The following is a 12630-nucleotide window of genomic DNA, read 5'->3' on the forward strand; positions in this document are numbered from 1 at the left end:
AAATATCTTAAGTCAACTATGAGTATATGCTAAATATATATAGGTAATTAAATAAGTACTATCACTTAATAAATAAATAAACAAATGATTACTGACTCACGAAATCATAATGACACGATTGCAATCGTGTCATTACGATTTCGTGAGTCATGTTGACGGCAGTGAGGGGACTTGAGCTAGAGTTCGTCACGGCCACGCTAGCTGGAGATTCATCTGTAAAAACTTGCATTTGTGGTCACAGTGGTGCCTGTGCTAACCTTCCTATGGTGTAGAAATATACCTAGTTGGATGAATCTTATTGTGGCTAGCTGGTCTAGTGGCTAACGCGACGGTCTGGAGTTTTGAGACTCCCTGACCGTGGGTTCAATCCCGGCCGGGGTATGGTTTGAAATGATTACTGTAAATAACTAAATACCAGTACTGTACTGAAAAGCAAATAATTGAATACAAGTTACAGACTTTACTCCTTTGTACTGGGTAATTATCTCGAAGTTTCATCTCCAAAGTACAGTGGAACCTTGGTTTTCATATACCCCAGTCTGTATGTAAAACTACAGTTATTCTCTATCAAATGTATTTTTCATTAATATTTTCCATAAGAAATAATGTAAAACCAATTAATCCATTCCAGACACCCAAAAATATTAACAAAAAATTCATTTTATAGATAATAACTATAGTTTTACATACAGACTAGGGCATACAAAAACCGAGGTTCCACTGTAATTGCTTTAGCACAATTGTAAAGTCGAAATATCATGAGTTGAACCATTGTCATTCGAGGAGCACCTATATTTGTGTGTTTATTAGATTAAATTATTATTTTGTATTTATGCTGTGATTGATTCTACAAATTTGTTATAGGAATTACCTGTTAGAGCAATTTTATGAGAAAAATTAAAAATGGTTAAAAAGGCACAATACCATTCTTCTTTATCTGAATAAAGTTAAATCAAACCTGGCTGCTTCATGTAGGTGAAGGTGACTAATTTTGTAAATTTTGACTGAGTTTTGAAGTAATAGAGCTTCAACTGACACATTGGTGAACATTCTGTAAGAGGACGTCGCTCAGAGGCGCTGTAAATGTCGTATATTTATGATACTATTGAGATCTTCATTAATCTATGTAGCACTTCTTTTCCAAAGTTACGTAAGACATATGACATATTACACATAGACATAATACAGTGGACCCCCGGTATTCGATGGCATCGGTATTCGATGCATTATATCACAAACAATTTTCCTCGGTATTCGATTGAAAACCCGGTATTCGATACGATTCGTACGAGACTTGTCCACATGTGGCCTGAACTGCCCCTTGTGTGGCAGTGTTTACAAGCCAGCCAGTGTGCGCGCATCTAAGGATACATTCGGTACATTCCATATTATCCATATTATCACTGTGTTTGGTGCTTGTTTCTGTAAAATAAGTCACCATGGGCCCCAAGAAAGCTTCTAGGGCCATCCCTGTGGTAAAAAGGGTGAGAATTAGTATGGAAATTAAGAAAGATTTTGAAGGGTTTGGGGCTAACCCTGAGAAGCCTATACCAGTTGTGGAATACATTGTGCCTACTTCAAAAATTAAGGAAATGTGTGCACAGTGGGTTGAAGTGCAAACCTTTATGGATGAAAATCACCCTAACACAGCTATTACAATGACAATGTTGTGGCCCATTTTAGACAAATCGTAAAGGAACGGGAGGTACAGAGCTCTATGGACAGATTTGTTGTGCGACAGAGGTCCAGTGACTCTCAAGCTGGTCCTAGTGGCATTAAAAGAAGAAGGGAAGTAACCCTGGAAAAGGACTTGCTACCTCAAGTCCTAATGGAAGGGGATTCCCCTTCTAAACACTAACACCTCTCCCCTCCTCCCATCCCATCAGTCATCACCAGATCTTCATTAAAGGTAAGTGTCAATTATTTTATTGTTATTGTAATTATTCTATTGCATTAAACTTGATATTTCATGTAGTAAATTTTTTTTTTTCATACTTTTGGGTGTCTTGCACGGATTAATTTGATTTTCATTATTTCTTATGAGGAAAATTGATTCGGTTTTTGATATTATCGGTATTCGATGAGCTCTCAGGAACGGATTAATATCGAATACTGGGGGTCCACTGTACAGATAACCAAATGAGAAAAAACTGGAATATACTGGAAAAGGCATTCTTTGCCATCTGTTGAATTTTGCTTGTGATGTCAGGTTACCAACATTATCGTTCCAGTCACGGTATTGTGCCTTTTTTTTTTTTTTGTTTTTTAACATAATTTTGTTATCCATATTGGCTACCAAGCTTCATTGACACACACACACACACACACACACACACACACACACACACACACACACACACACACACACACACACACACACACACACACACACACACACACACACACACACACACACACACACACACACACACACACACACACACACACACACACACACACACACACACACACACACACACAGCGAAGAGGGGGGTCCAGGAGCTATGACTTGACCCCTGCAACCACAAATAGGTGAGTAGGTAAGTACACACACACACACTGCACATGCATTAGACATTGTTTTTTTTTTCTAAGCCTTAACGATGGTTAATGCTTGTTGTGCTGTTAGATGTAGTAATCAATAAGACGTTAAGTCAAATTTAGCATTCCTCAGACTTCCCAAGGATGATGAAAGATGAAATTGAAGGATTTGTGCAATGAAGAGGAAAGTTCTTCCTCCAGCAAAAGAATTACCTTCTAGGGAGATGCCTTGATGCAGGTGAAAAGTTCTTGATCCAGGAATTTAGAGTTATTCTCTCTTTCCTTGAATCAAACCTGATTGCTTCTCAGTCCCCAGGCACTTTGTGACCCATAATGGTTCAGTATGTTTCCAAGAATCTAATAATAACAATAGCATACAGTAATACAGCCAAATATGTAGCAAACATTCAATAGTGAGTAATTGACTTTACAAATGTTTACCCTGACACTTCAAAAAATTCGTTGTATAGCACTTGAGAGTAACTACTGTATATGGTTTACATCAGTATAGTCATTTTGGTAAATATTATGTGATTATTGTTATTTATAGTTCTGTATCTTATAATGCATATAAAAGAATAAAATGTATAAATAAGCTTATTACAAAAGATAACTTTAATTTGTTACTACTTAAAGCTGATAGGATGTGAATTGTGTTGGGTTATATGTTTGTATACTTAGCTGTGATGAGATGGCATGGTGCAGTCCCAGGTACATGCCACTGACGCTACTTTGTTACCCAGCTCTTGGCCCCTGAGCTACTGCTATGCGTCAAGGTTTTGTAAACCTTAACATTCTTTCTGGTGTAGGGGGAGAGATTGTTCGCTCTAATAATATGCTCAACAATAACCCACATAGAGACAGAAACTCGGGAAATTAATTGAGTTTCCCAGCCGGGGATCAAAATATACATATCAATTAATCTTCCAAGTTTCTGTCTCCATGTGAGTTATTATTGAGCATGAACAAGTGTTTATTATATGTACTTAGTTATTCATGCAATGATATAACTCATGGGGTTGTCACATGCACTTATATATACAAGTTCATGAAGTGATGTCCAATATGATTGACAAGTGTAAAATAGTCGACTCGGGTCACTTGACTGCGTAACTTGGGCTAGACGGAGCCATGTACTGGAGGTGGAAAGGGCAGTGCCTGTACTCTGAAGGGGTGGAGGAGGATATTGCAGTCAAAGGATAATCTGAATTGTGATGTCAGCTTATTTCTGGAAAGACAGATTAAATGAATGATGGTGACTCTTTTCTTCTTTGGGTCATCCTGCTTTAGCAGGAAATGGCCATTGAGATAAAAAAAAAATGGGATGGATTACTGCATTTTGTTTGGAAAATTGTGGTACTGTACTATTTTATGTTCATGGTATTCAATCTGATTGGCCTGTGAATTTAATGTTAATTATCCCCTCAAATTATATTCTTTATTTTTTCACTTAATATTAAAAAAATATATGAATACTGTATAGCTAAAAAATTTTAATGTGTGATTTAAATGTATAAAGATACTGTACTGTACTTTAAAAGTTTGCTAATGCATGCAGGTGTTACATAACCCAATATTACACACATGTTGGCTTCAGGTGTTCTAGGATGAGTGTGCTAGCCAACAGGGTGATGCAGAATTTTTTCTTCTTCATCATTCACTAAAGTCAAAGTATAGTATATATAGCATTGTTTGTATGTACAGTATCAGTATCTTGAGTAAAGAGAGTATTGAGCCTCCCTTAAAGCTTCAATTAAAGTCACAAGAGGTGTGTCAATATTGTTTTTATCTTATCTAGAGAGTTTGTCACCTAACTTATGTGGTGTTTAGGGAAGATGTGGTGGATAGAACAGGTGGTGAGGTAGTGGTGGTGTCAGAGGTGTGGTGGGTAGCAAGTGATGAGGTAGTGGTGGGTAGAGCAAGTGGTGAGGTAGTGGTGGCATCAGAGTAAGGTGTGCTGGTGGAGACTTAGGAGCATGATGCTGTAACATCAGCCATGTGTAGTAGTAGTATTGTTTAACTAAGATGAATGACAAATGCATTTGGATATGCAGTGTACATATTTTAAACTGAAAATATATATAAAGAGACTGCTATTTTGAAGTAGCAACATGGAAAGCGGTGACAAAAATTACCAGTGAATGTACATACACAACCTAAGTATTACTGTAACAATGATAAAAATTGGTCCCAAAGTTAACTATCTGCTGAAACTCCACCATGAGATGGACAAGTTTGAGACACTCTACTTGGAGCTACACACACACATGGCCACCAGGATCTCCCACTGTCATGTCACAGGCAAGACTACAAGCACTGAACATTTTATGGGTCATGTCACAGGCAAGACGACAAGCACTGAACATTTTATGGGTTTGGATGCACCAGAGGATGGGACTTTAGAGGGCATGGAAATAAGTGAGCTTGAACGAGAGGATAGTAAACTCCAACTTGCCAGAAGTAGTTGCAAGTATGAAGATGTGGATAACACTGAGCATGAGAAGATGGAAAATGAGCATGGTGAAAGTGAATGTACTTTGAGAAAGGGAAGAGGAAACATGAGACATTTGTTCATAAAATACCCTAATGCCTTCCATGGAGTAACTGAAAATAAGCCACAAGAACAGATGTGGGTGTCTCTCACCAATTTTTCCCGCATATTTAATCGTATGAGATACTTCCTGGTGAGTATTAAAAACATGTCTTTTAAGTCATGTCATTCTTTCCATGTCTGGACCAGCAGTAATGGTATTATTATTATTATTATTATTATTATTATTATTATCATCATGGGTTCCTCTTTAATTGTAGAGTGGATCCGTGACATACGATGTCCCCAACCTATGTTAAAACCAACCTACGATGCTTTTCAGTGTAGAAATTTGACCCCGACATACGATGAAAAACTCTACCTACTGCATTCGTCCGGTACGCGTCCACATGTCTGTCCGCCTGAGCGCACCTCAGATGGCCTGCCTTCAGTTAGTGTACCAATGTTTACAAGCCAGAGTGGTCGCTCCCATGCATACATTCGGAATATTTTGTATTATTCCAGTGTTTTTAGTGCTTCTAACTGCTAAATAAGCCACCATGAGCCCAAAGAAACCTTGTAGTACCAACCCTGTGGTAAAAAGGGTGAGAAATATTATTGAAATACAGTATTATCATACCACGGTCAGCTGCTGCTGCTTCTGTAGCACTGTCAGCTGCTGCTGTAGCACTGTCAGTTGCTGCTGTTGCTGTAGCACCGTCAGCTGCTTCTGTAGCACCGTCAGCTGCTGCTGTAGCACCATCAGCTGCTGCTGTAGCACCGTCAGCTGCTGCTGCTGCTGTAGCACTGTCAGCTGCAATTAACCCCAGAGGGTTAGCCACCCAGGATTACCCAAAAAAGTCGGTGTGTCATCGAGGACTGTCTAACTCATTTCCATTGGGGTTCTTAATCTTGTCTCCCAGGATGCGACCCATACCAGTCAACTAACACCCAGGTGAACAGGAAAAAATGCCTGGAACTAGTGCTCATATTGGTGAATTTAAGGCCAGCAAAGGTTGGTTTGAGAGATTTAACAATCGTAGTGGCATACACAGTGTGATAAGGCATGTTCTGGAAGAAAATGCCAAACAGGACCTACATTACTCAGGAGGAAAAGGCACTCCCAGGACACAGTGTCTCATCAGTCATTGCTGCATCTTCAATAAAGGTAAGTGTCATTTATTCTTCATTTAGTAGAGTAGTACATGCACAATATATATTGTGCATGTACTACTTTACTATTGTGCATGTATCCTTCTTTTTGTGTGTAGGAAAATGTATATTTCATGTGGCAAAAAAATTTTTTTCATGCTTTTGGGTGTCTTGCACGGATTGATTTGATTTCCATTATTTCTTATGGGGAAAATTAATTCAGCCTACGATCATTTCATCTTACGATGGGCTCTCAGGAATGGATTAATATCGTAGGTCGGGGGACCACTGTAATTTAGTATATTCAGCCTGAATTTTTTTCTGTGGACTTTTATGAGGTTTAGTTTGCAACTGAAGGAATGATGTGTAGGTCAAGTAGCTTTACTGCAATACTTATCAGAGTTAAGCCTCCGTTTTTTTAAGGTGGGTATCATGATGTTGGTTAAAGGCTCTTGATCTAAGGAATCAAAGCTCTTCACTTTATTGGGTGGGCTCAAGTGTGATTACGTACTTTTATTTACCAGGCAATATATGACCTTGATGCAATAACTCTCATTATATTAACATCAGCTTGTTATTATTTTAACATCAGATTTACGGTACATATTATTTTAACACCAGATTTTATTTTGATGTCAGATTTTCATTAATAGGATAATAGATTTTTATTATAAAGCATTTATTAGTACAGTTTAATACTTTATTTTTTCAGTAAGTTTTTATATTGTATTTAAATGTGCATACTGTACATACGTTGAGGCATGGAATGTGTGCGTGTTGACTGGTTGAGGGGCTGCTGAGGTGGTTTGGATATTTAAAGAGGATGGAACAAGCTAAGATGACTGGGAGGTACATAAATCTTGGGCGAAAGGAAGGAAGGGTTGGGGCTGTCCCAGGAAATGTTGGAAGGAGAGGCTAAAGGAAGTTGTATGTGCTAGAAACCTGAACATCCAACAAGTTTGTGTGATCATGTTAAATCAGAATGACTGGAGGCAAATGATTTTTATGGCTTTATGTCCTACTGACGTGTTAACAAGGTAACATTTTTGAGGGGATTTAGGGAAACTGGTTAACCAGATGTGAACCCTGGAGGTGGGAAGCACAGTACCTGCCTTTTAAGGGAGACGTGAAGATGTTGCAGTTTGAATCACCATCTCAACAGTAATGTCAGCATAATTTTGGCAAGATAGCAATTAACCAGTAAACGGTCCAAGCAGATCTATGTTCACATGTGTAGTGCTACAAAAGTAGATCTACGTTTTTTTACATACAGTGGACCCCCGCATACCGTCGGCATCACATAACGTTTAATCTGCATACCGCTCGCTTTTATCGCAAAAATTTTGCCTCGCATACCGCTCAAAAACCCGCTCACCGCTCTTCGTCCGAGATGCGTCCAATGTGCGCCCATAGCCAGCCTCACATGTGCCGCCGGTGGCATTGTTTACCAGCCAGCCTCCGCGGTAACATCCAAGCATACAATCGGAACATTTCGTATTATTACAGTGTTTTTGGTGATTTTATCTGCAAAATAAGTGACCATGGGCCCCAAGAAAGCTTCTAGTGCCAACCCTACAGCAATAAGGGTGAGAATTACTATAGAGATGAAGAAAAAGATCATTGATAAGTATGAAAGTGGAGTGCGTGTCTCCGAGCTGGCCAGGTTGTATAATAAACCCCAATCAACCATCGCTACTATTGGTGGTACAGCTGCTGCTGCTGCTGTACCACTGTCAGCTGCTGCTGCTGCTGTTGCACTGTCAGCTGCTGCTGCTGCTGTAGCACCGTCAGCTGCTGCTGCTGTTGTACCACCGTCAGCTGCTGCTGCTGTAGTACCGTCTGCTGCTGCTGTAGCATCGTCTGCTGCTGCTGTAGCACTGTCAGCTGCTGCTGCTGCTGTACCACCATCAGCTGCTGCTGTAGTACCGTCTGCTGCTGCTGTAGCATCGTCTGCTGCTGCTGTAGCACTGTCAGCTGCTGCTGCTGCTGTAGCACTGTCAGCTGCTGCTGCTGCTGTAGCACTGTCAGCTGCTGCTGCTGCTGCTGTAGCACCGTTGTTGGTGTGGCTTATTGAGAATACCAAGAAACAATTAACCCCAGAGGATTTGCCACCCAGGATAACCCAAAAAAGTCAGTGTCATCGAAGACTGTCTAACTTATTTCCATTGGGGTCCTTAATCTTGTCTCCCAGGATGCAACCCACACCAGTCGACTAACACCCAGGTGAACAGGGAAAAATGCCTGGAACTAGTGCTCATATTGGTGAATTTAAAGCCAGCAAAGGTTGGTTTGAGAGATTTAAGAATCGTAGTGGCATACACAGTGTGATAAGGCCTGTTCTGGAAGAAAATGCCAAACAGGACCTACAGTACTCAGGAGGAAAAGGCACTCCCAGGACACAGTGTCTCATCAGTCATTGCTGCATCTTCAATAAAGGTAAGTGTCATTTATTCTTCATTTAGTAGAGTAGTACATGCATAATATATATTGTGCATGTACTACTCTACTATTGTGCATGTATCCTTCTCTTTGTGTGTAGGAAAATGTATATTTCATGTGGTAAAATTTTTTTTTTCATACTTTTGGGTGTCTTGCACGGATTAATTTGATTTCCATTATTTCTTATGGGGAAAATTCATTCACATACCGATCATTTCGCATAACAATGAGCCCTCTTGCACGGATTAAAGTCGCTATGCGGGGGTCAACTGTATTTTCAAATATAACAAAAAAAAAGTAGATCAAAGTTTTTTTATACATTTTCAAATGTAAAAAAACAAAAAGATTTACTTTTTTTACATTCAAATGTTGAAAAAACGTATATATACGTTTGGACCGTTTACGGGTTAAATGAATGATGTTAATGTATTTCCTCTTTTTCTTGGGTCACCCTACGTCTGCGGGAGGCAGCCAGTGTTTTAAAAAATTGTTTTGAAAATTTAATGAGATTTATCAATATTAAACTTGTAATATTCAGGTAAGATATAACCTGTATTTGGACAAAGCATTTCCAACATAATGTGTTTTATTGTTTGATACCTCAGGTGTGTATAGCATTGAACTGTCACATTGTGGTTGAGTGCAGAGGAGGTTGTGGGGGCAGAAATGAAATTAGATTTGGTGTCTGGCTGATGCACTGAACTGCCTTAGTCAAGTTATATATTGTGATCCTGTTAGTTGGTGTGACACACACTGTCATTTCTCATGTTGTTTACTCTGTATCTACATGGAATTTATTAGAGATATCCTCTCCATCTGCTTCATCACTGGCTCTCATGAGACTCACTAGTGATATTGGAGGTGTAAATGCCAAGTGCTGAAGGGATGATTAAAAATGATGTTAAAGAAAATAGCTGTCTTAGTACAGCTATGAGCACGTCACTAAATTGTCGACTTCAGATGAGGACGGAGAATAGACTAATTTTATTTATAATTTGTACAATTTACAAGACTGAGGAAGCTATATGAACATGTGTTGTCTGCTTTCATTGCCAGTGCTTCATTTAAGATAAAGTGTACGAGGTCTCTGCAGCTCAGTAAGATTATATATATACAGTGGACCCCCGGTTTACGATCAGCTCCCAATGCGACCAATTATGTAAGTGTATTTATGGAAGTGCGTTTGTATGTGTATGTTTGGGGGTCTGAAATGGACTAATCTACTTCACAATATTCCTTATGGGAACAAATTCGGTCAGTACTGGCACCTGAACATACTTCTGGAATGAAATAATATCGCAAACCGGGGGTCCACTGTATATATATATATATATATATGTCGTGTTGAATATGTAAAACTGGTCAGTTAGCAAGAACTCATTTAAAATGAAGTAATTTCTGAAATTTTCTCTTATACGTTTAAAGATATATATTTTTCATTAATGTTAATGTAAAAATTTTTATTTTTGCACCAGAAGAATCTTAGAAAACTTACCTAACCTTATTATAACAAGAGCAATTTATTTTAGCCTAACCCAACTAAATATATTTTAAATACGTTTACAGTAATTTAGTACTAAATAAACACAATCAAATATATTTTTTTCGTTAGGTTCAGAATGATTTTGGCGAAATTATTGCATACACAAATTTTCACTTGTCCTATATGGCAAAATGAGTGTTGCTATTTAAGCCAAGAATGCAAGTTCTGCCTATTCGGCACGACATATATATATATATATATATGAGAAAGAGAGAGAGTGTGTGTGAGTGTGTGTGTGTACTCACCTAATTGTGGTTGCAGGGGTCGAGACTCAGCTCCTGGCCCCGCCTTTTCACTGATCGCTACTGGGTCCTCTCTCTGCTTCCTGAGCTTTGTCATACCTCTTCTTAAAACTAAGTATGGTTCCTGCCTCCACTACTTCACTTGCTAGGCTATTCCACTTGCTGACAACTCTATGACTGAAGAAATACTTCCTAATGTCCCTGTGACTCGTCTGAGTCTTCAGCTTCCAGTTGTGACCCCTTGTCCCTGTGTCCCCTCTCTGGAACATCCTATCTCTGTCCACCTTGTCTATTCCCCGCAGTATCTTGTATGTCATTATCATGTCTCCCCTGACCCTTCTGTCCTCCAGTGTCGTCAGTCCGATTTTCCATAACCTTTCCTCGTACGACATTCCCTTGAGCTCTGGGACTAGCCTTGTTGCAAACCTTTGTACTTTCTCTAACTTCTTGACGTGCTTGACCAGGTGTGGGTTCCAGACTGGTGCTGCATACTCCAGTATGGGCCTAACATACACAGTGTACAGTGTCTTGAACGATTCCTTATTAAGGTATCGGAACGCTATTCTCAGGTTTGCCAGGCGCCCGTATGCTGCAGCGGTTATTTGGTTGATGTGTGCCTCCGGTGATGTGCTCGGTGTTATGGTCACCCCAAGGTCTTTCTCCCTGAGTGAGGTCTGTAGTCTTTGTCCACCTAGCCTGTCTGCGGTCTTCTTTGCCCCTCCTCAATCTTCATGACTTTGCATTTGGCTGGATTGAATTCGAGAAGCCAGTTACTGGACCACATGTCCAGCCTGTCCAGGTCTCTTTGCAGTCCTGCCTCATCCTCGTCCGATTTAATTCTTCTCATCAACTTCACGTCATCTGCGAACAGGGACACTTCAGAGTCTATTCCTTCCATCATGTCGTTCACATATATCAAAAATAGCACTGGTCCTAGAACTGACCCCTGTGGGACCCCGCTCGTAACAGGCACCCACTGTGATACCTCTTCACGTACCATGACTCGTTGCTGCCTCCCTGTCAGGTATTCCCTTATCCATTGCAGTGCCCTCCCTTTTACATGCGCCTGATCCTCCAGCTTCTGCACTAATCTCTTGTGGGGAACTGTGTCAAAGGCCTTCCTGCAGTCTAGGAAAACGCAATCTACCCACCCCTCTCTCTCGTGTCTTACTTCTGTTACCTTGTCATAAAACTCCAGGAGGTTTGTGATACAAGATTTGCCTTCCATGAACCCATGCTGGTTTTCATTTATAATCTTGTTCCTTTCCAGGTGTTCGACCACTCTCCTCCTGATAATCTTCTCCATGACTTTGCACACAATACATGTCAGAGACACAGGTCTGTAGTTTAGTGCCTCGTTTCTGTTTCCTTTCTTAAATATGGGGACTACATTAGCTGTCTTCCATTTCTCAGGTAGTTGCCCAGTTTCAAGGGATGTGTTGAAGATTGTGGTTAGAGGCACGCACAGCATCTCTGCTCCTTCTCTAAGGACCCATGGGGAGATGTTGTCCGGTCCCATTGCCTTTGAGGTGTCAAGGTCACTTCAGAGCTTCTTCACCTCCTCCTCAGTTGTTCGTATGTCATCCAACACTTGTTGGTATATTCCCTCTTGATGTTCCCTTCTGTGCTGTCTTCCCACAGCCCTTCCTGTCTCTACTGTAAAAACTTCCTTAAATCTCCTGTTCAGCTCTTCACATACCTCCTGATCATTTCTTGTGAGTTCTCCACCTTCTGTCCTTAATCTGATCACCTGGTCTTTGGCTGTTGTCTTCCTCCTTATGTGGCTATACAACAGTTTCAGGTCAGTCTTGATTCTCGATGCTATGTCATTTTCATACTGTCGTTGGGCCTCCTTCCTTACCTGTGCGTACTCATTTCTGGCTCTGCGACTGATCTCCCTATTTTCGTGTGTTCTCTGCCTTCTGTACTTTTTCCATTCTCTATTGCATTTTGTTTTTGCCTCCTTACACCGTCGGGTAAACCAGGGGCTCGTTCTGGTCTTCCCGTTGTTACTGTTGCCCTTGGGAATAAACCTTACCACTGCCTCCTTGCATTTTGTTGTTACATATTCCATCATTTCATTTACTGGCTTTCCTGCCAGTTCTCTGTCCCACTGGACCTCCCGCAGGAAGTTCTTCAACCCTATGTAGTCCCCTCTTTTATAGTCAGGCTTTTCCCATTCA

General features: G+C 40.3%; 1 protein-coding gene across 2 annotated transcripts in view; it reads right to left on the reverse strand.

Annotated features, from left to right (window-relative positions):
- Positions 1 to 12630, reverse strand: part of LOC128697561 (uncharacterized protein DDB_G0286393) — a 53662-nt gene that overhangs the window by 15611 nt on the left and 25421 nt on the right. For both annotated transcript variants that reach the window (XM_070093947.1, XM_053789346.2), the window contains exon 2: positions 5712 to 5885. In XM_070093947.1, the coding sequence (XP_069950048.1) occupies positions 5712 to 5885 (174 nt within the window). The remainder of the gene's footprint in view (positions 1 to 5711; positions 5886 to 12630) is intronic.

Source organism: Cherax quadricarinatus, chromosome 44 (assembly GCF_038502225.1).
Source record: "Cherax quadricarinatus isolate ZL_2023a chromosome 44, ASM3850222v1, whole genome shotgun sequence".
In the NCBI taxonomy this organism is placed as follows: domain Eukaryota; kingdom Metazoa; phylum Arthropoda; class Malacostraca; order Decapoda; family Parastacidae; genus Cherax; species Cherax quadricarinatus.